General features: G+C 44.2%; 1 protein-coding gene across 2 annotated transcripts in view; it reads left to right on the plus strand.

Annotated features, from left to right (window-relative positions):
- Positions 1-410: 410 nt before the first annotated feature.
- The window catches only part of NVL (nuclear VCP like), a 47,065-nt gene continuing 22,966 nt past the window's right edge, over positions 411-24,509 (plus strand). For both annotated transcript variants that reach the window (XR_003753665.2, XM_029047147.2), the window contains exons 1-16: positions 411-644; positions 5,699-5,772; positions 8,110-8,162; positions 8,254-8,353; positions 10,138-10,195; positions 11,385-11,657; positions 14,322-14,421; positions 14,714-14,790; positions 15,044-15,178; positions 16,079-16,180; positions 19,429-19,546; positions 20,863-21,007; positions 21,607-21,871; positions 22,036-22,254; positions 23,095-23,199; positions 24,065-24,127. Coding sequence is in view for 1 of the 2 variants with exons in the window: in XM_029047147.2 (XP_028902980.1) it covers positions 435-644; positions 5,699-5,772; positions 8,110-8,162; positions 8,254-8,353; positions 10,138-10,195; positions 11,385-11,657; positions 14,322-14,421; positions 14,714-14,790; positions 15,044-15,178; positions 16,079-16,180; positions 19,429-19,546; positions 20,863-21,007; positions 21,607-21,871; positions 22,036-22,254; positions 23,095-23,199; positions 24,065-24,127 (2,097 nt within the window). In the remaining variant the exon portion in view is untranslated. The remainder of the gene's footprint in view (positions 645-5,698; positions 5,773-8,109; positions 8,163-8,253; positions 8,354-10,137; positions 10,196-11,384; positions 11,658-14,321; positions 14,422-14,713; positions 14,791-15,043; positions 15,179-16,078; positions 16,181-19,428; positions 19,547-20,862; positions 21,008-21,606; positions 21,872-22,035; positions 22,255-23,094; positions 23,200-24,064; positions 24,128-24,509) is intronic.

A 24,509-nucleotide genomic window follows, 5' to 3' on the forward strand; every position in this document is an offset into this window, starting at 1 on the left:
GCCTTTCAGGAAGACGTAAAAAGCAGCGGACTTATTGTAGATGTAGGCCACGCTGCTTTCCCAAGAGCTTCGTAGTGCTGTGCACACAGTAAGAGCTCAATAAAAACGATCGAATGAACGAGTGAGTAACACAGGGTACCGGACCTTGGCTGAGAAACCAATTCCCCAACTTCCAGCCAAGGTGCTTCCGATTTTACAACGTTTCCACCTAAGAATCCGTTTTTCCGCCGGCGGCTGGGTGGCGAATCCTAAGAATTACGGTAATGTCCGCCACACAGGAATCAATAAAGTTGGGAGCTTTTTGAAGCGTCTTCGAGAGGGAGGGGGAGCGGCGGAGGCGGCCCGCGGGCGGGAAAAATCCAAGAAGCCTGGTGAGGTGGAGTGGCTTTTCCGCGTTCATTGTTTTTCTTTTCCTTCCACAGTCCTTGGGATGGATGGAAAAGTGGTTGGGGGCGGGAATAAAGGGAGGGGGAAAGGGTCAGCGGCGACAGGATTCGGCCCGGGCGAGGGCCAAGGGCAGTTCTCGCGAGAGCTCGAAGTCAACGTGGCGGCGGCGGTTGAGGCGGCGCTTCGTTCGTCGGCCGGAGATGAAGCCCAGGCCCGGACGCCTCGTGGACCGCAGGCTGAAGCAGCGGATCGTCCAGGTGGGTTAAGAAATGACCGCGTTTCTTAAGCGCTTACTGTGTGCCAGGCACCGTACTAGGCGCTGGAACAGATTGGGTCTGAGGCAGTCCCTGTCCCACATGGGGCCTCCATCCCCATTTTCCAGGTGAGGTAACTGAGGCACGGAGAAGTGAGGGAATAATAGGCATAATTACGGTAGGTGTTAAGCGCTGACTATGTGCCAGGTACTGTACTAGACGCTAGAGCTAATTGGGCCCGAGGCCGTCCCTGTCCCACATGGGACTCGTAGGGAAGCAGCGTGGCTCAGTGGAAAGAGCCTGGGCTTTGGAGTCAGAGGTCATGGGTTCAAATCCCAGCTCGGCCACTTGTCAGCTGTGTGACTTTGGGCAAGTCACTTCACTTCTCGGGTGCCTCAGTTACCTCATCCGTAAAATGGGGATGAAGACTGTGAGCCCCACGTGGGACAACATGATTCCCCTGTCTACCCCAGCGCTTAGAACGGTGCTCGGCACATAGTGAGCGCTTAACAAATACCAACATTATTATTATTATTGTCTCCATCTCCATTTTCCAGGTGAGGTAACTGAGGCACGGAGAAGTGAGGGAATAATAGGCATAATTACGGTAGGTGTTAAGCGCTGACTATGTGCCAGGTACTGTACTAGACGCTAGAGCTAATTGGGTCCGAGGCAGTCCCTGTCCCACATGGGACTCGCCGTCTCCATCCCCATTTTCCAGGTGAGGTAACTGAGGCACGGAGAAGTGAGGGAATAATAGGCATAATTACGGTAGGTGTTAAGCGCTTACTATGTGTCAGGTACTGTACTAGACGCTAGAGCTAATTGGGTCCGAGGCAGTCCCTGTCCCACATGGGGCTCGCCGTCTCCATCTCCATTTTCCAGGTGAGGTAACTGAGGCACGGAGAAGTGAAGTAATAAGCCCCTAACCAATGCCACCATTATTATTAGTCATAATTATGGTAGTTGTTAAGCGCTTACTATGTGCTAGGCACTGCACTAGGCGCTGGAGCAGGTTGGGTCTGAGGCAGTCCCTGTCCCACAAGGGGCTCGCCGTCTCCATCCCCATTTTCCAGGTGAGGTAACTGAGGCATGGAGAAGTGAGGTGGTAGGGCTTAACAAAAACCAGCACTATTGTTAATCATAGTTATGGTAGTTGTTAAGCACTTACTATGTGCCAGGCACTGTATTAAGCGCTGGAGCAGGTTGGATCGGACGCAGTCCTTGTCCCAATCACAATTATGGTAGTTGTTAAGCGCTGGAGCGGTCCCTGCCCCACATGGAGCTCACCGTCTCCATCCCCATTTTCCGGGTGAGGTAACTGAGGCACAGAGAAGTAGAAGTAATAATCATAATTATGGTATTTGTTAAGCACTTACTATGTTCCAGGCACTGTACTAAGCGCTGGAGCAGAATGGGTTGGGCACAGTCCCTGTCCCACTTGTGGCTCGCAGCCTGTATCCTCATTTTCCAGATGAGGTAACTGAGGCATGGGGAAGTGAGGTAATAATCATAATTATGGTGTTTGTTAAGTGCTCACTATGTGCCAGGCACTGTACTAAGCGCTGGAGCAGATTGGGTCAGACACGGTCCCTGTCCCACATGGGGCTTGCAGTCTCCTCCATTTTCCAGATGAGGGAACTGAGGCACAGAGAAGTGAAGTGACTTGCTCAAGGTCACACTGCAGCCAAGTGGCAGGGACGGGATTAGAACCCATGACTCCCAGGCCCATGCTCGGTTCTTCCATCCTCGTCCTGCAGCCGCTGCCCCGTTTTCCAATCCCACTTGGACCGAGCCGGGGGGTCCTGTCAGAGAAGCAGCATGGCCTAGTGCAAGAGCACGGGCTTGGGAGTCAGAGGTCGTGGGTTCTAAACCTGACCCCACCACTTGTCTGTTGCGGGGCCTCAGGTCACTCACTTCACTTCTCTGGACCTCAGTTCCCTCATCTGTAAAATGGGGATCAAGACTGTGAGCCCTATGTGAGACAGGGACTGTGTCCCCCCTGCTTAGCTTGGATCTACCCCAGTGCATAGAACAGTGCCTGGGACATAGTAAGTGCTTAGCAAATACTATTATTATTGTGATGATCTTGCAGGGATCTATCAGGGGTTGAAAGGTGATGTTTTTTTTGGCAAACTGAGGGGCTGACAGGAATCTTGCCCTTCAGAGTCTTGGCAGAAAGCCTTGCCCTCTCCCCACCATCCAGGTATTGGTTATCTGTGGGAGAGGGCATGGGCCAAGGCAGAGAAGTATGTACTCAGCCAACTTACGTGTTCCCCTGCCTAGGGGTGCCAGGGCATGCAGTTCCCTGCCTAGCGATACCAGCAGGAGGCAGGATGGGCAAACTTATCTTTTGCTCTTAGATGATTCTGCCTGGCTCGCAATGCCACCCGCAAAAGGAGAGCACTTCCTAATAATTGTAGTATTTAAGTGCTTAGTCTGTGCCAGGCGCTGTACTAAACGCTGGGGTAGATGATACAAGGTAATTGGGTGAGATGCAGCCCCTGTCCCATATAGGGCTCACAGGCTTAATCCCCATTTTACAGATGAAGTAACTGAGGCACAGAGAAGTGAAGTGACTTACCCAAGGTCACACAGCAGACAAGAAGTGGAGCTAGGATTAGAACGCAGGTCGTTCTGACTCGCTCCCAGGCCCCGTGCTCTGTCCAGTAAGCAACACTGCTTCCCTCATCACTCATCCATTGAGCCTTGAGCCCTCCACATATAATTCCCTCTGCTTGTAAACCAACTTGAACTTCTTGGATATACAAGCCATTGTTACTTTTAGGGACTGTTTTGATGACTCAGGGGAAAGCTCCAGTTCTCCAAATGGCTGTTGTAGTCGGTGTGGAATAGGTCAATCATGTAAAATTGAGGCAAAAAAAGATGGGTCTCTAGGCTGACCTAGAAAGTTGGCACGGAGGGTCGTGGACAGGCCAAGGAGGGAACCTTTGATGAGCCTCTGTGAGCAAACTTTGACCCAACTTTAAAATGAGTGGCACTTTGGGTAAATTAAATCCAATTAGTGAAAATCCTGCTTGTGTATCAAGCATGTTCAATTTACCCATGAATATATATCTGTATAAATCCTATCAAACCCAGGGAATGCTGGAGATCCGCGAATATGTACGTTAATTAGGAAAATGGGTAAGTGTACTTCAAAAGATTTATTGGAACACAAACTGTTGTGATTGATGGCTGGACTTCTTGCTATCTTTCTCCCAGGAATGCAGGGTTTGCTAATGAAATTGTTCAACCCCTGTGATATCACTTCTTTGGAAGGTCCAGACCTTGTAGCTATGCGAGTTACACATTGCAACTGTTGTGTATATACTGTTGGGCCTGAAACTGGATGTCCTTGGAAGATCCTGCTTCTGGCTATAGGCAGTGTAAGTCTCCTCAGGATGCCTTGTCAGATCACAAGAACCAGATCTGAAGAAAGTGCAGGAACCCCGAACAAATGCTTCTGATCCTCGCTAAGTAAAAATAATAATGTGCCTGCCGGCAAAAGGTTGTAAATCCAGTCTTACCCAACCTATTGAGGACGTAACACTTTGATGTCCTGCAGACACCTCAAATTTAATATGTCCAAGACAGAACTCTACACAGTCCCACCCAAGCCCTATCCTCCCCTGGACTTTCCCATTACTGCAGATAGCACCACCATCCTCCCTGTCTTACAAGTCCCTAATCTTGGCACTACTCTTGACTCATCTCTCTCATTAAACCCACACCAAATCCTGTTGGTTCAGCCTTCACAGAAATCGTTAAAACCCATCCTTTCATCTCCATCCAAACTGCTCCCACAATCCAAGCACTTATCTTATCCCACTTTGATTACCACATCAGCCTCCCTCCTGACCTCTCTGCCTCCTCTGTCTCCACTCCAGTCCATACTTAACTCTGCTGCCTGGATAATTTTTCTACAAAACCGTTCAGTCCATGTTTCCCCACTCCTCAAGAACTTCCAATGGTTGCCCATCCACCTCTGCCTCAAACAGAAATTCCTTACCATAAGATTTAAAGCACTCCATCACCTTGCCCTCTCCTACCTCACCTCACTGATTTCCTACTACAACCCAGGCTGCACCATTTGCTCCTCTAATGCCAACCTACTCACTGTACCTCGATCTTGCCTATCTCACTGCTGACCCCCTCGCTGACATCCTGCCTCTGGCTAGGAGCGCCCTCCCTCTTCATATCTGACAGATGTTCACCCTCTCCACCTTCGAAGCCTTATTAAAAACATATCTCGAGATCACTCTTTTTTTTATTTCCACAAGCAGATCAAGGCCAGGTGCACCAGCAGCATGGATTGGTGGAAAGAACATGGGTCTGAGAGTCAGAAGGTCATGAGTTCTAATCCCAGCTCCACCACTTGTCTTCTATGTGATCTTGGGAAAGTCACTTCACTTCTCTGTGCCTCAGTTACCTCATCTATAAAATTGGGATTGTCACTGAGCTCACAGTCCTAATGCTCGTTTTATAGATGAGAAAACTGAGGCATAGCGGAAGTGAAAGGATTTGCCCAGGGTCACCCAGCAGACGAGGCAGACAGAGTCAGGATTAGAACCCAGGTCCTGATTCCCAGGCTCATACTCTATCCTCTCTGTCTACTAGGCACTGCTGCTTTGAACTCTTTAGAGTAAAAGTAATATTTATTAAGCACTTACTGTGTGCAGAGCTCTTCACTTTCAGATTTGAAGGGCTTTGGTTCTAGCGGCTCTCAGATGAGTCAAATTTTGTAATTCACTTCCTTGAAGGGTTTTTGAGCGAAGGATAGGTGTCTCTCCTCTCATCCCCACACACACACACACACCATTGATAAGGTAGTTTAGGTGCAGCCATTTTGAAAGACAAGCAGGTAGAACACTTTTCGAGAGATGCCATTGGTCATGTCTTTCCCCTCTTTCTTGGGATTCGAGCCAGAGGCCAGCCAATAGAATTTTTCAGGGTACAGTGTAAACAACACTTTGAATGATCTCACCTAACCAGTTCAGGTGGGCCTGTCACTGAATTAGAAAAATTAAATAATTGTATGAAATTTTATATTGTAGTACTTAACCAGTCACAGATATGACAAATATGTGGACATTGGAGTCTTAGCAGCTGATTTGCAAAGAATGTACAGGTGAGTAAACCAGCGATTTAGTGCTCTCAGATTTTGCTTACTGTTTCCTTTCCAACTCCCCTATTCAGTTGTATGTCACTCTGAAACCGACCATCCTGTTGTCACACCTCCCTATCCAGTCCATCACTGTGTTACCAACTTGTCATTTCCTCTTGAAGTATATTTCTTTGAACCTTCTCTTCCTCTTTGCCCTGTGGCCTCTTCCAAGCCTGTTAGCTAGCTTACTCTTGATCTATCACGGTAGCCTTTTTCCAGTGTCCTGGCCTTCAGCCTCTTCCAGCCATCTCCTCTAACATAGCACATTGAAAGTTAGCATCCTCAAGTTATATCGTGACCATGTTACTGCTCTGCTGAGAACCCTGCGGTAAGGCCCCATAAGTCAAAATATCTGGTGATGGATTTCAAAACTGTACATCATCTGCCCCGTTCCCTATTTATTTAGTCCCCCACTACCTGCCTGCCTATACCTGTCACCACAAACAGACTGTCCTTCGTACACATTTCACTGAGTCCCACCTCTGGGCCATTGTGCCTAGGGGCTCTCAAATGAGTCAAATGAGATTGTGCATTTCACGGCCTTGAAGGTTTCTTGAATCAAGGATAGGTGTTCTCTCCTCCCGCCCCCCAGTCTATGGGGAAGGGAGAGCAGGTATTTAATTCCCATTTTTCAGATGAGGAAACTGAGGCACAGAGCAGTTAAGTGGCTTTTCCAAGGTCACCCAGCAGGCAGGTGGCAGAGCTGGGATGAGAACTCAGGTCCCCTGACTCCCAGGCCGGTGCTTTTTCCACTAGTCCATGCTGCTTCCCCAGAGATAGAGATCTTTTATTTGAATATCCTCACCTGAAATATTCCAGCTGCATCCACCTCAGGTGGTTCATAAACACAGTTTTAATGTAGACGAACAACATTGACCAAAGTCAACAAAACAAATGATGAATGTTGTAAATCCAGTACCCTGTGTTAGCATTGCCCTAGGCCTAAAAAGTCTGGAAAACAAGGTCGCCCTTGCCACGCTTACTGCCTGATAGCGTTGGACTGCTAGAGGGAGAGCATCCCATACCCCTCTGCTCTTCCTTAAGCTGGTCTGAAAGACGCGCGAGGCTCTCCAGATGTACCTTGGAACCCATTTAACTTTAAAGACAACTTTCAATCCCCAGCTGACTTCTCCGTCAAGAGTTGGGTTTGTTCGCTGAAGAATTCCCGAAGCCGTGGGTAGCCACTGATACTCTCTTTCTGAGAACTTTTAAGTCTGGGTAACGAACAGAACAAATTGTCTTATGGCACAGTATTGGGAAGGTAGTTTGGTTAGTACAATGCGTGGCGTAGTGGCAAGAGCATGGGCCTTAGGAGTCAGAGGAAGTGGGTTCTTATCCCGGCTCCCCCACTTGTCTGTCATGTGACCCTGGGAAAGCCACGTAACTTCTCTGTGCCTCAGTTACCTCATCTGTAACGTGGGGATTAAGACTGAGCCCAGCATTTATTATTACTAATAATGATGGCATTTGTTAAGCGCTTTGTGCTGAGCCCTGTTCTAAGCGCTGGGGTAGATACAAGGTAATGAGGTTATCCCATGTGGGGCTCACAGCCTTAATCCCCATTTTACAGATGAGGTAACTGAGGCCCAGGGAAGTTAAATGACTTGCCCAAAGTCACCCAGCTGATCAGTGGCAGGGCCAGGATTTGAACCCATGACCACTGACTCCCAAGCCCGTGCTCTTTCCACAGTGTTACAGTGGGCAGGATTTCCTCCTTTAACAGGTTCTTTAATGGATGACCTGAGCAGTTAAACTTTTTCTAGAAAATAGCAATTCTGCTAACATTTGAGCTGAATAGGTTTGAAAGAATCCTACCACTCTAAGCAAAAAAAGGCTGATTGTTATTTAGGAGGTCTCCCTTCTAAAATTTAGTTTAGAAACTTTGGCCATGGGGGTGGGAAAGGGGGAACTCAAATGCCCTCAATCTCCACCACCACCTTTTAATGCTACTTGAGTGAATGTGATATTGAGCACTGAGGGAGCATCGCTTTCTTTCCTTATATCGGGTCTTGCATGCTCTGAGTTCCACTTTGCAGTTAAACATTAGAAATAGAGGCACTTTTGCCAAATTTCTTTTGAAATTCATTTGAATTTTGGACTCTTTGCCCCCCACCCCCCCTTTATCATTCCCACCGTCTACTTTGTTTTGCCTTTTTGGTATAAGAGACATAGAGAAGTTGTTGGGTAAATGAGAAGGAAGAGAGGTGGGGACAAGAAAAGTGACAAATAACAATTGCAGAATTTCCATTTGAAATCTCTCATAAGACCTCTCCATTTAAATTGTTTGTTGTTGTCTTTTAGTGTAGACTACGGTAGAAGAAAAAGAAATGCCTTTCGAATTCAAGTAGAAAAAGGTGAGTTTATCAGAGTTGAAGCATCAAGAACCTATAGGAAATATTGTTTTCACCAATCCCAAATTTTATTTTGTTTTTCTTTTTATTCCAGTGTTCGGCATAGTCAATAGTGAGAGAGAACTTGAAGGCCTAACAAGGTTGGAAGATGAGCATTTGGCAAAAAGAGCAAAGCAAACACATGAGAATAATGAGTAAGTGTTCAATCAGTCGTATTTGAGTGCTTACATTAAGCACTTGGGAGAGTATAGTACAACAATATAACATACGTGTTCCCTGCCACAATGAGTGTACAGTCTAGAGGGGGAAACAGACATTTATATAAATAAATTACATGTATATATACAGAAATGCTGTGGGGCTGAGGAGGGTATGAGTTAAGGGAGCAAGTCAAGGTGATGCCGAAGGGAATGGGAAAAGAGAAAATAAAGACTTAGGGAGGAAGTCCTCTTGGAGGAGATATGCCTTCATTAAGGCTTTGAAGGTGGGAAGGATTGTCTGTCGGATATGAGGAGGGAGGGTGTTCCAGGCCAGAGGCAGGACATAGGCGAGAGGTCAGTGGAAAGATAGATGAGATGGAGGTACAGTGAGTAGGTTGGCATTAGAGGAGCAAAGTGTCTGGGTTGGGTTGTAGTAGGAGAGTAGGGAAGTGACCTTTATTGCTTTAAAGCTGGTAGTAAGGAGTTTTTGTTTGATGTGGAGGTGGATGGGCAACCACTGGAAGCTCTTGAGGAGTGGGGAAAGGTGGACTGAATGTTTTTGTAGAAAAATAAATCTGGGCAGCAGAGTGAAGTACAACCCAGCCCGTGTACATCACTCCTCTGATGTCAACCTTCTCACTGTACCTCGATCTCGCCTATCTTTCTGCTGACCTTTCTTGCCTCTGAACTGGAACGCCCTCTCTCCTTCGCATCTGACAGACAGTTACTCTCCCCCAGTTTATTGAAGGCACATCTCCAAAGGGCCTTCTCTGACTAAGCCCGCCCTTTTTTTCTTTTCTTCCACTCCCTTCTGTGTCACCCTAACTTGCTGCCTTAATTCATCCCCCCTCCCAGCCCCAGAGCATTTATGTACATATCTGTTATGTATTTATTTATTTACATTAACGTCTACCTCCCCCTCTAGACTGTAAGCTTGTTGTGGTCAGGGAATGTGTCTGTTATAGTGTACTCTCACTAGGGCTTAAGTGTTCTGCACATAGTAAGGGCTCAGTAAATACAATTGTTTGATTAATCTGGACTTGTCACACCTGATTTCTTAAGTGTTAGGCCTAAAGGTGACAAGTGGGTGACAAGGATCACTTGACTGTGAATTGAGACTATATAGCCAGCTCAGAGCATTGGTGTTCCTGTTCCCTCTTTGTTGAAATCAGACTCTATACTGCATATCAGCCAGTCAGTTTAGTTTCTTGATCCTTCTGCATTCCAAAGAAAATAATATTGGTCTTGTGTTCTTATGATTCAGCAAGGCAGTGTTGAATTTAAGGGTAATTTAGCATAGTGGGGGGGTTTTGTTCATAGTTTTGGATTAATATCCCCTTTGTTGTTGATTTGGGAAATTCTATATAGAAAAACTATCAGTATATAACTTTTGTGATGAATATGTTGTGTTGTCATTTTCATCAAAACAAACTATTTTCTTAAACAGAGAAGGGAAATTAGTCTGCTTTTCATTAAGTCTGTCATGACAAAACGAATTGTAGCCCAATTTCTGTACTTTTTATGTACATGTACTAGATTGCGAGCCCCCTGAGGGACCATGTCTTATTGATCCTTTATTGTATTCTGACCCAGGGCTCAGTACAGTGCCATGCACACAGGTGCTCAGTAAATTCTGTTGACTGAATGATTGACTGAAGGAAGAAATAAAGGAAGAAAGTCAGTGCATATTGTATAGCTTGTGCACTCTTTGTGGTAGACTGTTCTCCCCAAAGTAATTTTGCTAAAACATTCTCGTTTTCCATTTTTTTAAATCAAAGATGCGTTGAAAGCTATTCAGATGACGACTCAGATGCTGAAGATTATCCAGATCATCCAGTAAGTTACTCTTCCTGCCTGTAAGCTATCCTAAACCAAAATAGTTTGTAGTGAGAGGGGGAGAAGAGGTTGGATTTGTCAAAATAAGCATCATTCCTTCCCGCTTTGCCTTTATTTTCGAGCTATTGGCGAAATGCCAACTTTATCAAAGTGAAGAGTTAGTTCTGCATTTTAATGTTCAAGTGATGCTCCAAATTGCAAAAATGGAGAAATCTATTGGTTTCGTTATTGTGATCAAACTGAGTTCTTTGTATCTTCCTGTGGGTTTCGGGTCCCTTGGGGGGAAAAAAAAAAGAATGGTGCTGCTGCTAATTTTCATTCCAATTCCCTTAGGATAAACTAGCTCTTTGATATCATTGTTACGTGACATTGGATGGAGCTTGTATCTCTATATTTGTGTATCCGGAGGTTCTTGATCCAGTGAGACTGCCTCATTTCTAGAAATTATAATGCGACTTATTACTATGGTGCTGCTGTAATCTCTATTGCTGTCAGTGGGGCTGTCAGTGAGTTCCCCCTGATTATTTTGTTGCCCTAGGCAATGTTATGTTAATGACAGCCTCCAAGAGTTAGCTTTAGTCTTCAGCCTTTAAAGAGTTTCTAAAAATATTTACATAGAAGTTGAATACTAAGAGCTTGCCCTTCCCCTTATTCCTCCCAGTAAATGCTAATTCAGCAGATGATCACTTAAGCAGCCAATTTAATTTAGGGTTAAAAAAGTATTAACGGGTATAACATTTGCTGCTCAATTAACCTTTTGGCCTTTTGTTTCTGGATGTCATGAGCCATGCTGAAGGTACAGGTATAAGCTAAAGCTATTTTGCTTTACTGTTGAATTATTCACATCAAAGAGGAGAGGGAAAACTCTGTTCTTTTTAAAAAAAAAAAAAAGGTTTTCTCTGGGGAACTCATTTTAGCATGATCGATTTTTGCATCTAACCTAAGTTTAGAGCAAGAGGATTTCTATAAGTTGAAACTTCATTTATGTGGGTTATCAAATTTTAGCCTAATGCAGTGGTAATACAAAGGACAAATACTCATTTGTGACATCATCAGAGTGTGGCATTTGAGAACAGATGTATTCAGGAACTAGTTTCAAAGGGTGAATACAGAAAACATTGCTGGAGGTGTTCAGCATTTTGTGATTGTGTATTGACTCCATATTTATAACAAATCATTTTTCTTGCAGTCCAGAAATCACATGAACAGCTCTTTACTGTCCTTATACCGTAAAGAAAATGTAGACTCTGTTCCAGCAACATCTGTTACTGAGCCAGCAGCCAACAACAGCCCAACATCATTGGCCACCCCTAAAAGAGATTCCTCCCTGCCAAAGATCCCTGCTTTTACCAAGGTCTCTGAAGGTGGTTGGTTCATTGACAGAACCCCAGGTGGAAAAGAAGACAATTTCTTTGATCTTTCAGAGGAGGATGAAGGTGATCATAAAAAGTTGGCTTCAGAGGTACAGCTGTTTCTCTTGGAAAAATTACACCCTTTGCTAAATGTATCTTCATAGCTTCTCACTCTTGGTCAGTTGCATTCCCCACATACCTGACCATAATTCACTCTCTGAGTTGGAAGAACTGAGGAGAGCCAATATGTTTTTCTGTTTTGGATTCCAAGTCTGCCTTTGGAATGGCTCTGATTCCAACTTTTCCAGATAAACATGTTTGTCCCGGGTTAGCTTCAGCCACAGTTTATAAAACCGATGGTGTGACTTTCAGTGGAGCACAATCCAGGAGTCTGAACTGAATTCTTATCCTGGCTTTGCTGTTCACTAAGGCAAATTATTTCACTTCTCTTTGTCTTCTGCAAAGTGAAGGTAGTAACACTGACCCAACAGCAAGATGTTCAGAATCAGATATTTATTTTTTAAGCAGTTTGTGACATATGCCAAAGTGAAGTCAGCGAAACCATTCATTTCAATGAAACCTTATTTGTGAAGTTTCGTTTTTAAAAATGTTTAGTACATCCAAAGCCACCTTTGGGAAGTTCACGTCCTAACTCCTTGAGTAGATTTGGAATGAACATGGAGAATCTAGATGACATTTAGAGGTCTGAGAAGGGCACCGTCCCAAAGGTTGAGTTTTGGAGATTTATTAGTGCTCAACCTTGATCTTATTTCAAAAATGCATGCTAAGGGAGAGGGTTTGGAGAGCTGATGGCATTTCCTTTTGGGGCAGCAATTCTCATTTAGGTTGTGGTGCCACTGGGTATCATGAGAATTGGTAGCACAAGAGGGACTGCTGTTATCTGATTTTCATTAATGCTGTGGGAAAGGAAGAGAGTGTCTATAGCAGTGTGTCATTAGAATCCAGTGGGTGTGGTACCCTGAAAGGAAAATCAAGTGACCAAGCCCTTTGACTTGGCAAAGCCTGTCCCATGGCACTGTTTTCATTGGCATAATGCCTTTATGCTTGCTTTTCCACCAAAAATTCATGGGATTGTTGGGGCTTGGCAAAAGAAGGACCTTTAGAATCAGATGCTGTGGGGTATAATAGCATCTACAGACATTTCAGGAGTCTCATAATGGAGTTACCTTGGCTATTATGCTGTAGAGTGAAGAGGGAGCATGGAGTTTATATCAGTTGTGTTTAAGTGTTTGCTGTGTGTACAGCACTGTACTAAGCATTTGGAAAAGTGCATTATAACAGAATTGGTAGACATATTCCCTGTCCACAAGGAGCTTACAATCTAGAAGGAGAGACAGTCATTAAGGTAAAATACAGATACATACATAAATGCTGTGGAACTTAGGGGATGGTCAGTGGGGGAGAGCGGTCTGTCTGATATGAAGTGGGGAGGGAGTTCCAGGCTTAGAGGCAGGACATGGGCAATGGGACAGCAGCGAGATAGATGACATCGAGGTACAGTTAGTAGGTTGGCATTAGAGGAGTAAAATGTGCCAGCTCTGTTGTAGTAGGAAATCAGTGAGATAAAATAGGAGGAGCAAGAGTGCTTTAAAGCCCATGGTAAGGAGTTTCTGTTTGATGCATTGATGAATGGGTAACCACTGGGAGTTCTTAAGGAGTGGGGAAATACGGAATGACTGGTTTTGTAGCAAAATGATCCAGGCAGCAGAGTGAAGTTTGGAAGGGAATGAGGAGAGACAGGAGGAAGGGCGGTCAGCAAGGAGGCGGATGCAGTAGTCAAATTGTTATAAAAATAAAAATGCCTGGCTATTAGGATCTAATAACACTTTATAAATGAGCACATCCTGTGTTTTTTTTAGTGGTGGAAATAGGGGCCCAGAGAGGATAAACAGTCTGCCCAAAGTCCAAGAGGAATCTGAGGCTCAGAAAGACTGATTCAATTTGGAGCAGTCTTTTGTGCCCTAGAACTGAGGCAAAACTCTGGCAGTCCTCTGGGCTGACAGAGTTTCCCCCAGAGTATCGGCAGGAGCTGAACCAGACTGGAGGTTGTGGAGTCAATGGCAATTCATTTCACTCCTTTCTGATCCTTGTCATAGGACTGCCTCAGCCTGTACTCTGGCCTCAGCCAGATTGACTTAGGAGTTTTCCTCCAGTCACATCCTCCTGCCAGCCGTCTCTACTCAGGCCTGCAATCCATTTCTAGACCCGACCCCAGCCCATGGATATCAACCTCTCAGTAGCTTGGGGATTCCCCTTAGCCCCAGACCACCTGCTTTTGCCAAAGCGATGACTGCTGCCCTCTAAGCTTTAGTTTCAGGGTATGAGGCTCGAGAGAAAGGAAAAATCTCTTAGAAAATCAATTGCATTATTACTTCTAAAATCAAGTGTCTTTTCTATTCATAAAAGACTGGCTTCTGACTTGACCTCCATTAATAGAGAATTGCCCTACTCCCTCTCCTGCAGGCTGCTTAATAAAGACTTTTGAATGTTATTTTGGTAGATCATTGGAATGGGAAAATCAAAGTTGGCCCTGAAGCCTGACTTCAGGGTCGTAATTAAACATCAGTCATAACATTTTCCTAGGAGAAAATCCATTTTCAACTGATATTTCTCTTGAAACCTTCGAGGTTGGTGGCAGTGCGTTTCCTGAAATGGCTTGGAGGTCTGTAGAAGCGACTGACTATAATTGGCTTGCTTCCTGGGATGCACCTATCTTCTCCATCCAGGATTCTAAAGATGTTTCTCTTCCACAGAGAGAAAGGAAAAAAAAGGGTAGGCTGAAGAGAGGGAAAAGAAGGCAGGAAACCCTTCAGGAAGTGGATGGAGAAATAGAAGATGTTTTGCGAAAGAAAGGTGAGACCAGTAAGAGTGTTGGCAGTTTGCATATATGTGGGTGGTATGTGATAATGTTGATTGTAGCACCGGGAGTTGGTTCTTGGAATTTCACAAGATGATTTTAGGGGAAGGAAATGATCTCTCCTGTCGGTGTGTAGGCTTTTAGTAAGGTGGGGACTTGTTCCATAGCCCTGATCCTTTCTATGAGATCTGAAATGTTTCAATATCTGATGGCAGCATGAGCGTGTAGGGAGCGGTTTCACAAAATTCACTAAGTATATTCTTCCCTCCTCCCTTTTCCTCTCGGCAGCTAAATCCACAGGGCTACAGCTGCAGATCTCTGCTTTGAAGTTTGAAGATGTGGGAGGCAATGATGCAACCCTAAAGGTTCGTCCAATCCAGAATGTTTCCTCCCAGCTGTTAGTGGGCTAGAAATGGAAGGGAATAAGGCCCGGCTGTGTGTCTTTTTGTGTGTGCAGGGAGAGCAGGATCTTGGAGTAGTCTATTAGACCATATTGAGGGGTTAAAAACAGCCCAAAGGCCTGAAAGTTCCCAGCCTCTCCTTGTTGAATTAGAACACTGACTTGAGGTCCATCTCATCCCTCTCTCCTCTTCTGCTCCACTCCCGCCCCCCAAACAGGAAGTATGCAAGATGCTGATCCATATGCGTCATCCTGAAGTATACCACCACTTGGGTGTGGTTCCACCTAGGGGATTTCTTTTGCATGGACCACCGGGGTGTGGAAAAACATTACTTGCACAGGCAATTGCTGGGGTAAGAAATACTGGCATTTGGCATGCACTCTCTTTCTCTCTGTCTCTCATATTCTCAAGAAGAGGAGTCATTCAAGAAATGAGATACCCTGTTTATTTCCGAGGCTCCCCCATTAGGCAGTCATTTGTTGTAAAATGCCTAGAGAGTAAACTCTTTGTGGGCAGGAAATGTCTCATGCGACCATTGTATTTTCCCAGTCGCTTAGTACATGGCGAATTTAGCAAATATCATTGTTACTACTACTAATTGAATTTGTGGAAATTCATATGGTCTGAAAGGGTGAAGCAAGAGTTGAATGGTAACAGCAAATACGTAATTGACTGATTAGGCATCCCATCCATGAAGGTGAGCATAATTGGGTTATTTTTTGGTGGCCCTCCTGGTGTGTGGCTTCAGACCGAAAGGGACTCGCCCTCTCCTCCCCTTCTATCTCCTCCCCTCTCGTGACTTGCCTCAAGATTAAGGTGGAGAGATGTTACGAGGGAGGTGTGGGGCAAACTTGCCATGTCACTGCTCCTGTTGTCTGTCATCTGTAGGGAAATGATATTTCAAAATAGATTGGCTCCAGCTTGAAGTGGGGTAAAGATAACTCCCCAGATCAGAAGAACTTCCTAATGCCTCCAAATCTGGCTAAACATTTGTGGAATTTGAATCAATAGTCAAAGGAACTCCCAGGCCGGGTGTGCTAATAAAATTATAACTAAAAGCTTAGGCTATTGAGTCATCAGTACATTTCTTTGCATTAAGCAGCATCCCAGGCAGATCCTGTCTTAAAAATTGGATCTTTAGGAAAACAAGTTTCTCTTTCTCCTGGCAGCATCAGAGGAAATCTCAAAGATTAAAACTTGGCAACTCCAATATGGTTTTGTGTGTGTGTGTATGTGTGTGCTTGTGCCTTAGGAACTTGACTTGCCAATTCTCAAAATAGCTGCTACGGAGATTGTATCCGGAGTATCTGGAGAATCTGAACAGAAGCTGAGAGAGCTCTTTGAACAAGCTGTGGTAAGTTCAGCAGGCACCCATCTAAGTACTTGTTTCTGTGGTTGTAAGATTATGCTTAAGGCCCTATTATTATTGGGTCCATGTTCAGAATTATTTCTTCATCCATTGACCATTCTGATTTTATGATATTTAGTAGCAAGGACTGCTTTTACTCAGGAGCCTTAATGCTAACTGGCATATCCATTTTGATTAGGCATTTTATTAGACTGGAAGCCCATCATTGGGCAGGGATTGTCTCTAACTGTTGCTGAATTGTACATTCCAAGCTCTGCATATAGTAAGTGCTCAATAAATAGTATTGAATGAATGAATCTCCAGTAGCAGTGTGATTATAAAATATTTAGACTATGTGTCCCATGTGGGACAGGCCCTGTGTCCGATCTGATTATCTTGTATCTACCCAGCGCTTAGCACAGCATTTGTCACAGAGAAAGGGCTTAACAAATACTACTTCTTAGTAGTAGTATGTAACTATATGGGTAAGCACATGCCATTATCAGCAAATGAAAGTTATACTCCCTCTTGCCAGTCCCTGGTCATCACAGGATTGTTGTAAGCAAGAAATGGGTACTTAATGATAAAGATACTGCTGAGCATGCTACAAAATCTATACTAACTACTTGAGTACCTACCTCAATTTATAAAGCAAGAACTTTCACTTTTGGGACTTGAGTGGTAACTGAAACGGTAAGGAACAAGTTACTTAATTTAACACAGACTTTAAAATCGAAGGGCAGTGCAGAGAAGAAAGTGGAGGTGAGGAAGGGTGGTTTCTGTTGTCTGCAACTCAGACCTAAGCACATAGTTGGTGGATTTTATTTGCAGGCTGATTTAATAATTTGTTGGGTAGAGTAGAAATGGGCCATTTCTTTGCAGGGAGAGAGACAGATATCCAGGCTATTTTTAATTTTCCCTGCTAATCAAATCTGCATGTGGTGTGTCTCATAATTATGAGTGATTTGAAATAGAATTGTGCTTGTTCTCCAATATATAAAAAGCTAGATCAGTGTGCTATTTCTACAATGACCCTGTTCTGTTCGAACTTGATCTAAACAGTGAATGGATGTCTTGCCTTTTTTTATGGCATTTAAGTGCTTACTATGTTCCAGACCCTGTATTAAGTGCTGGGGAAGATACAAGATACTCAGATTGGACACAGTCTCTGGCCCACTTAAGGCTCATAGTCTTAATCCCCATTTTAATAGGTGAAGTAACTGAGGGTCAGAGAAGTGAAGGAACTTTGCCCAAGGTCCCACAGCAGACAAGTAGTGGACTAGAACCCAGGTCCTCTGACTCCCAGGGCTGTGCAGTATTCACTAGGTCACACTTCACTTCGAGATGGGTATATTCGATAGTCAGTACAGGTTAAGCTTACAAATAGGGGCACATGGATTGATCCATCCACCCATTAGTTCTGATTGTCCTACATATGCTAATCTAATAATATTGGTGATGTTTAACCACTTACTGTGTGCCAAGCACTCCCCCAAGTCCTGGGAGAGATACGAGGTAATCAGGTCAGACACCGTCCCTGTCCCAAATTGCACTCACAGTTTAAGTTCAAGAGAGAACTAGTATTTAACCCCAATTTTATAAGTGAGAAAACTGAAGAATGGGTAAGTGAAGTAAGTGAAGTGTCAAGTGGTCACAGAGCAGACAGGTGGCAGAGCCCAGGTCCCCCGACTCCCACCACAGTGCTCTTTCCACTAGACCACAGTACTTGGGAGTTGGGAGAACCATGGAAAGAGCCTGCCAGAGCTTGGACAGGTTCTTTTTCTTAGTGACATTAGTCATCATTTTGAGTAATCCAAAGTGGTGCTACACCCTTTTGCCCATTTCAGTCTCTCCTACTCCTTTCCATTAGCATGAATAATCAAGGTCTTAAATCTAGACGTCCTTATTCTGGGGCATACGACTTCCTTTCTTGACTTAATAGTCTTTTATTTAATCAGATCATAAAAGTAATATATTATGTAATCCCAGTCCCAAGGGCTCATTCATTCATTCAATTCATTCAGTTGTATTTATTGAACGATTACTGTGTGCAGAGCACTGTACTAAGCGCTTGGAAAGTACAGTTCAGCAACAGAGACAATCCCTGCCCAACAACAGGCTCACAGCCTAGAACAAAACAAAAGTAGGCATCAATAGCATCAATATAAATAAATAGAATTATAGATATATATTCATAATTAATAAAATAAATGGAATAATATGTACATATATACACAAGTGCTATGGGGTGGGGGAGGGGTAGAACAGAGGGAGGGAGCTGGGGTGATGGTGAGGGGAGGAGCAGCAGAAGAAAAGGCCTTCAGTCTCGGAAAGCCTCCTGGAGGAGGTGAGTTTTCAATAGGGCTTTGAAGTGGGGAGGTTTGCTAGTTTGGCGGATGTTAGGAGGGAGTGCATTCCAGGCCAGAGGTAGGACATGGGCCTGGGGTCGACAGCAGGACAGGCTAGAACGAGGCACAATGAGGAGGTTAGCAACAGAGGAGCAGAGTGTATGGGCTGAGATGTAGAAGGAGAGAAGGGAGGTGAGGTAGAAGGGGGCAAGGTGATAGCTTTGAAGCCAATAGGAGTTTTTACTTGATACGAAGGTTGATAGGCAAGCACTGGAGATTTTTGAGAAAGGGGGTGCCATGTCCAGAGTGTTTTTGTAGAAAGATAATCCAGGCAGCAGAGTGAAGAATAGACTGAAGTGGGGAGAGGCTGGAGGTTGAGAGATCAGAAAGGATGCTGATGCAGTAGTCCCATTGGGATATGATGAGTGATTGTACTAACAAGGTAGTAGTTTGGATGGGGAGGAAAGGGTGGATCTTGGCAGTGTTGTGAAGGTGAGACCAGAAGGTTTTGGTAATGGAGTGGATATGTGGGGGTGACCCTTTGTACTTCCTCATTTCATGGATAATCCTTTTACAGTATTGAACTCCTTTTACAGTGCTTTCCAGAAAATCAAAGTGGGAATTGATACCTATGAATCATTTCACTTATGTCAATTGTGATGAACCTAGGCTGTCCATTTAGACTTTGAAGTTCCTTATGCTTGGGATTTCATCATAAGCTCTTTTAAAAGAAAAGCAGTTTGGGCTTTGTGAACTATGACCAGAACATTACAATGTCACTTGAAACAAACTGTAGGGGCCCATTTCATGGATAGGATTGGTTCCTGGCCCTTAGATACGTCAGTTTTAATGGAGAATGGGCATTCCTGAAGTGTCATTGATGTGTGTTTGGTTTTTTTTTCCTAGTCAAGTGCACCGTGTATCCTATTTATTGATGAGATTGATGCTATCACTCCAAAAAGAGAAGTTGCTTCAAAAGATATGGAAAGGAGAATTGTAGCCCAGCTTCTAACCTGCATGGATGGTCTGTTTGAAAACACTTTGAAAAGTTCTCTTTACATTTCTTTCAAGTACCATTTATCCTATTCCCCCTCAAAAAAAAAATTCGAAACCCCAGCACAAGTCTTTGATTTGCTTCAGCAGAACATGACTGGAGAAAACAAGTGTACCCAGGTGACTAATGTTATAAATTACAGTTAGTTTGGATGATGGAGGGAAACATCAAAAACAACAAAATTGGTTGTGCCCCTGTTGGGAAATTGCCATTCCAAATGGTGTTCATTTATCTGAACTTTATATTAACCAAATTAGCATTAGCTCCAGTTCAGAGAGCTTTCTTCAACTTTCTCACATTACAAACACTCTTGAAAATATGGCCCCAGTGGAAAAATAGCTAGTGGTGCCACAAATGGTTACTGGTGCTCCATTGAGTGAGGACTGGGGTCTCCCCAGCTCCCTTTAAAGTGGCAGTTGAACAGAGTTTGCTTATGCACAGTTCTATCAAATCTCCTGACGGTATCACATGACGTTAGGAAGTTCAGGGGACCCTCATCAGACCCTATTTAATTCAGTCATGGCTTAAGGAAACTAAAGAGCTCAGTCAAACGACTTGATGCTAAACTAAATCGTACAGTGCTCTAAGTCCCAGTGGAGCTACTTACGGGCATGTATGACTTTGTCCGAAATCCGATCTTAAGCCAGAGGGGGCTGCCTTGTGAATCCTGGCCAAAAATGTGCTTTTCTGTCACACTCTATACAAACTGCAATCGTAACTGTACGAAGGTCATGCATGTGAATGGAGGGAGTTCAGAGTCCTGAACAATAGTATTGCGCATTTGACTTTTAATAATGATGATAGGTTGTAGTAAGGCATTGGGGCTTTGTAGCACGGTGAAGGTCCATCTCCAGTTGCTTTCTCTGAAGCTGGAGAGCACTCCAGTTAGGATCCAGGTCCAAAGGGGATACAGGGCTGCAGGCAGTAAAGATGGAATTCCCCTCCCAGCAGTGCTGCTTCCTGAAAGAAAGTCCAGACTCACCCTGGAACAGTCTCCATAATGATGGCAGGTGATAATCTAGATCAGGCTGCTGTGGGTCCACCCTCCAAGATAGTGCAAGCCACTCCTATCCACATTCCTTAGACCCAGAGCAAAGCTGCCTCCTGACAGAATCCCTGCCCAATTTTTAGTTTTTACTGAGTACCTTTTATATGGAGAGCACTGTACTAAGGACTTGCTGTGGTGGGGGGGACGGGGAGGTTGGGTGGGTTGCATACAGTAGAATTAGATATGATTCCTGCCCTCAAGCAACTGACAATCCCTCAATTGCTTCCTTCTCTCTCAGACCTGAATAGCTTGGCTGCTACTGCTCAGGTCCTGGTCATTGGGGCGACAAACAGACCGGACTCACTGGACCCTGCACTGAGACGAGCTGGAAGATTTGACCGAGAGATTTGCCTAGGAATTCCGGATGAGGCATCTAGGGAAAGGTATCTTTCAGTAGAATGAGGTTTGTTCAGGTGGCTACAGTGTCAAGGAATTCAGTTTCCTGACTTGCTTTGGGCAGTAATCTTGTGAACACGAGCACTGGAAAATGAAAGGCATATGAGGTAGAAAAGATCCGAGCCTAGGAATGCCAGTTCCAGCAGTTAAACCCAGAGTATGAGACCCAGCTCTCCCCACCGATGACATTGCAGGGATAGGAATGGGAAGAACTGTAAGAAGAACCCCAGTTTTGCCTGACTTAGGAAAATAGTTCAAGTGTAAAGGCGGAGAGAAAGTGCGCAGTGTGTACTTCCCCTGTTTGCTGCTAACAGCTAACTAATGCTTCAAGTAGAGGAAGGAAAGGAAGGCGTGTATATGTTTTCCTGCTGGGACCTGCAAGTCATGCCCATTTTTCATGGCAGTTGCTACTACCATGCTGGATATGTTTCCATTGCCTGACTGAGACCAGTTGAGCGCTTTTGCGATGGATAAATAGAAACTAGCTTCTGGAGACCATTTCAAAATAGCTAAATGTTTCTGGATTGGAACAAAAGTCACGTTTTTTTGTAATTTTGCTTTGTTTTTTTCCTCCCCTTTCCCACAGAATTCTTCAGACATTGTGCAGAAAGCTGAGGCTCCCCCAGTCTTTTGACTTTCACCACTTAGCCCATCAGACACCGGGCTATGTTGGTGCTGACCTTATGGCACTGTGTCGGGAAGCAGCTATGTGTGCTGTGAACAGAGTCCTAATAAACCTCGGGGAGCAGAAGGGGCAGCATTTACAGGCAGGAGGTTCATCTTGTGAAGGAGACCAGGCCGCGTTGATGGAAACTGAGGAGGGGGTCAAGAAGGCAGAGCTTTCTGTACAGGTACTTTAAATCTCCTGTGACACGTCTTTTTTTGTGCTGTTTTCCTGTTTTGGAACAGGGGCAACTAATTCACAGAGAAGCTAATTAAAGTGTTCAGTGGCAACAGAGTTTTGAAGAAACTGGTGTAGTCACTTGGGTGTTTTTTTCCTCCTTTTCTTGCCTAGGGTGAATTACAAAAGCTGCTGGAGTTGCTAAAGGAGCAAAGCCCCCTCCTCGAGGAACAGCTGCAAATGCTGTGCATTGAGATGAATGATTTCACTGTTGCTCTGTCCTCAGTTCAGCCCTCTGCCAAGAGAGAAGGCTTTGTCACTGTCCCCAATGTGACATGGGCAGATATTGGGGCTCTAGAAGATATCCGCGAGGAGCTCACTATGGCCATATTGGTAGGTGTGTCTAAATTGACATGAGTGCATATTTTAAACCACCAAGTGTGAAGCTACATACTGCAGTACCTAATTGTGTACATAAGTGTTTTTATGTCAGAGAGACCTTCTGAAGTCGATCCTATGAAAAGGGGGGAAATTAAAATAACCAACTGAAAGTATTTTAGCAGTGGAAATTTTAGTTTCTCATCTGTCAACCTTAGTGATTGTGTAGTAGTAATAATATAATTGTAGTGTAAAAGCAATAGAAAATAATAGGAGTGGTAGCAATTAATAGAATAGTGAGGGACTCTGATTCTCAAGGGGCGCACGCTCTCAAGGGGAAAGGGAACAGGTAACAGACACAAGGAAAAAGTAAAGCAGCATGATTGTTTCATATTCATTATTTGTGGAAGTTTGATCTTGTCTAAGTATATAACCAAATAGGGAGCAGAAAGTAATTTGATTTGCAGTATGACTGTCTTATAGATTTTGGGCTGAATTTCTAACTGCTGCTGTTTCTGATGTGTGATGGGGAGAACAGTATGTGAACTTCCCTTTTGCAGTCAAGTTAGACTGTGAGCCCCATGTGGCACAGGAACTGTGTCCAGCCTGATTACCTTGTATCTTCCCCAGTGCCTAGAACAGCACTTGACACATAGTAAGTACTTAACAAATACCATTAAAATGTTTTCTTGCACAACTTTTAGGGCTTCATTTTCAAAACTAGTGCCTAAAGCAGTCCACAGTATGTGTGAGCTGACATATCTAGGTGGCAGTTTAAGCCTACCTTTCATCTAGGGGCCCCGGGGTTGGGGAGAGAGAGAGAGATTTAACTGTTATTGATATTTTTGTTCCCAGGCTCCTGTGCGTAACCCAGAGCAGTTTAAAGCCCTTGGATTACTGGCCCCTGCTGGGATCCTTCTTGCTGGTCCACCTGGCTGTGGTAAAACCCTACTAGCAAAGGTAGGAGTTCAACTGCAATAATTTTTTTGGCTGGTCAGCATAAGACAACGTGGAAAACAATAGTTGTGATTTCTTACAGTAGTGTCCAAAAATTAGTGAAATATTGGCAGTTACTGAATTCCTGAGAGTTTTTTCTTTTTCATCTTTCAGAGGAAAAAGCGAGTGCACATTTACCAAATCGGTGATGTCTAACTTAAATTTGTGGGTGCTTTATATTTAATTTTGGCATTTTGCTTGTGGGGCGAAAAAAGTTATGGAGGAACACTGGTTATGCTGTGCACACAGTAAACTCTTAGTAAATATGGTTGAATGAATGAATTCAAATGGCAGGTCCATAAAATAGAATTTGTTTGACATTTATGTATTTGTGAGCTGTCCTGGACTTCCCATTCCTTCACTCTCTGCTTGGCAAATTTTTGGAGCAGCAGCAGAAGGTGGAACCATTTCTTTTCTCGCTTTTGCTTATTTTACCTGGCAAGCCAAATGTAGAGAGGCACTCCTGTGACGAACATTTTCATTTGGCCTAGACAGGCCCCTGTTGGGTAAGAAAGCAGCGTATGGTGATGGCAGCTGCTACTTCTGGGGCTTTTTCTGGTCTGTCACAGCACCCAGCCTCTCCTCCCTAGGTATCAAAGTAGTGGCATTTGCCAAGCAAAGATGTGCCCAAAAGATTCTAAATCATTATAGGAGGACAGTGGAAAATCTGATGACTAAGTGATCTAATCGATCTTTCATCTTCTCTGTCTCCCTTCCCCACCCTCCATCAGCTGGCAGGGCCCTACAATTTTGTTCTAGGAAGCTGGCATGATGAAATTTGCTCTTAACTGTATGATTGTCTTTCTCACATTTTTTCTTTTCATGGTAGGCAGTGGCAAATGAGTCTGGACTGAATTTCATTTCTGTGAAAGGTCCTGAGTTACTAAATATGGTAAGTGGTGATGGTAACCAGATTTCTTGAATTTGACCTAGGAAAAGTAGAAGTAATTTTCATTCCAAAATAGTTTCTCCCATGAGCTTCCATCACCCAAATCTGCCTCCTAAATATCTTCTTCACCAAAGAAGTTTGCCTTCTGGCTTTAAACTGTTTTGCCTTCTTTCTTGCTTTCCCTCTTTCCCTATAAGCAACAGATGTGCCATTCTCTAATTTCAAGGTGCGGTGAAAGCAAAAGACTAACCCTTCAATCAGAACTTTCCACCGTTGCATTTCTTTCCTCTCTTAGTCTCTTGACCCTGTTGCCTCTGTTTGCTCTCACCCATTCTTTGGCCAAAAATGTGAAATGGATAAAAAGGTAAGGTTCTTGTGAAGGCTA

The sequence above is a fragment of the Ornithorhynchus anatinus genome, chromosome 19 (genome assembly GCF_004115215.2).
Source record: "Ornithorhynchus anatinus isolate Pmale09 chromosome 19, mOrnAna1.pri.v4, whole genome shotgun sequence".
Lineage (NCBI taxonomy): Eukaryota > Metazoa > Chordata > Mammalia > Monotremata > Ornithorhynchidae > Ornithorhynchus > Ornithorhynchus anatinus.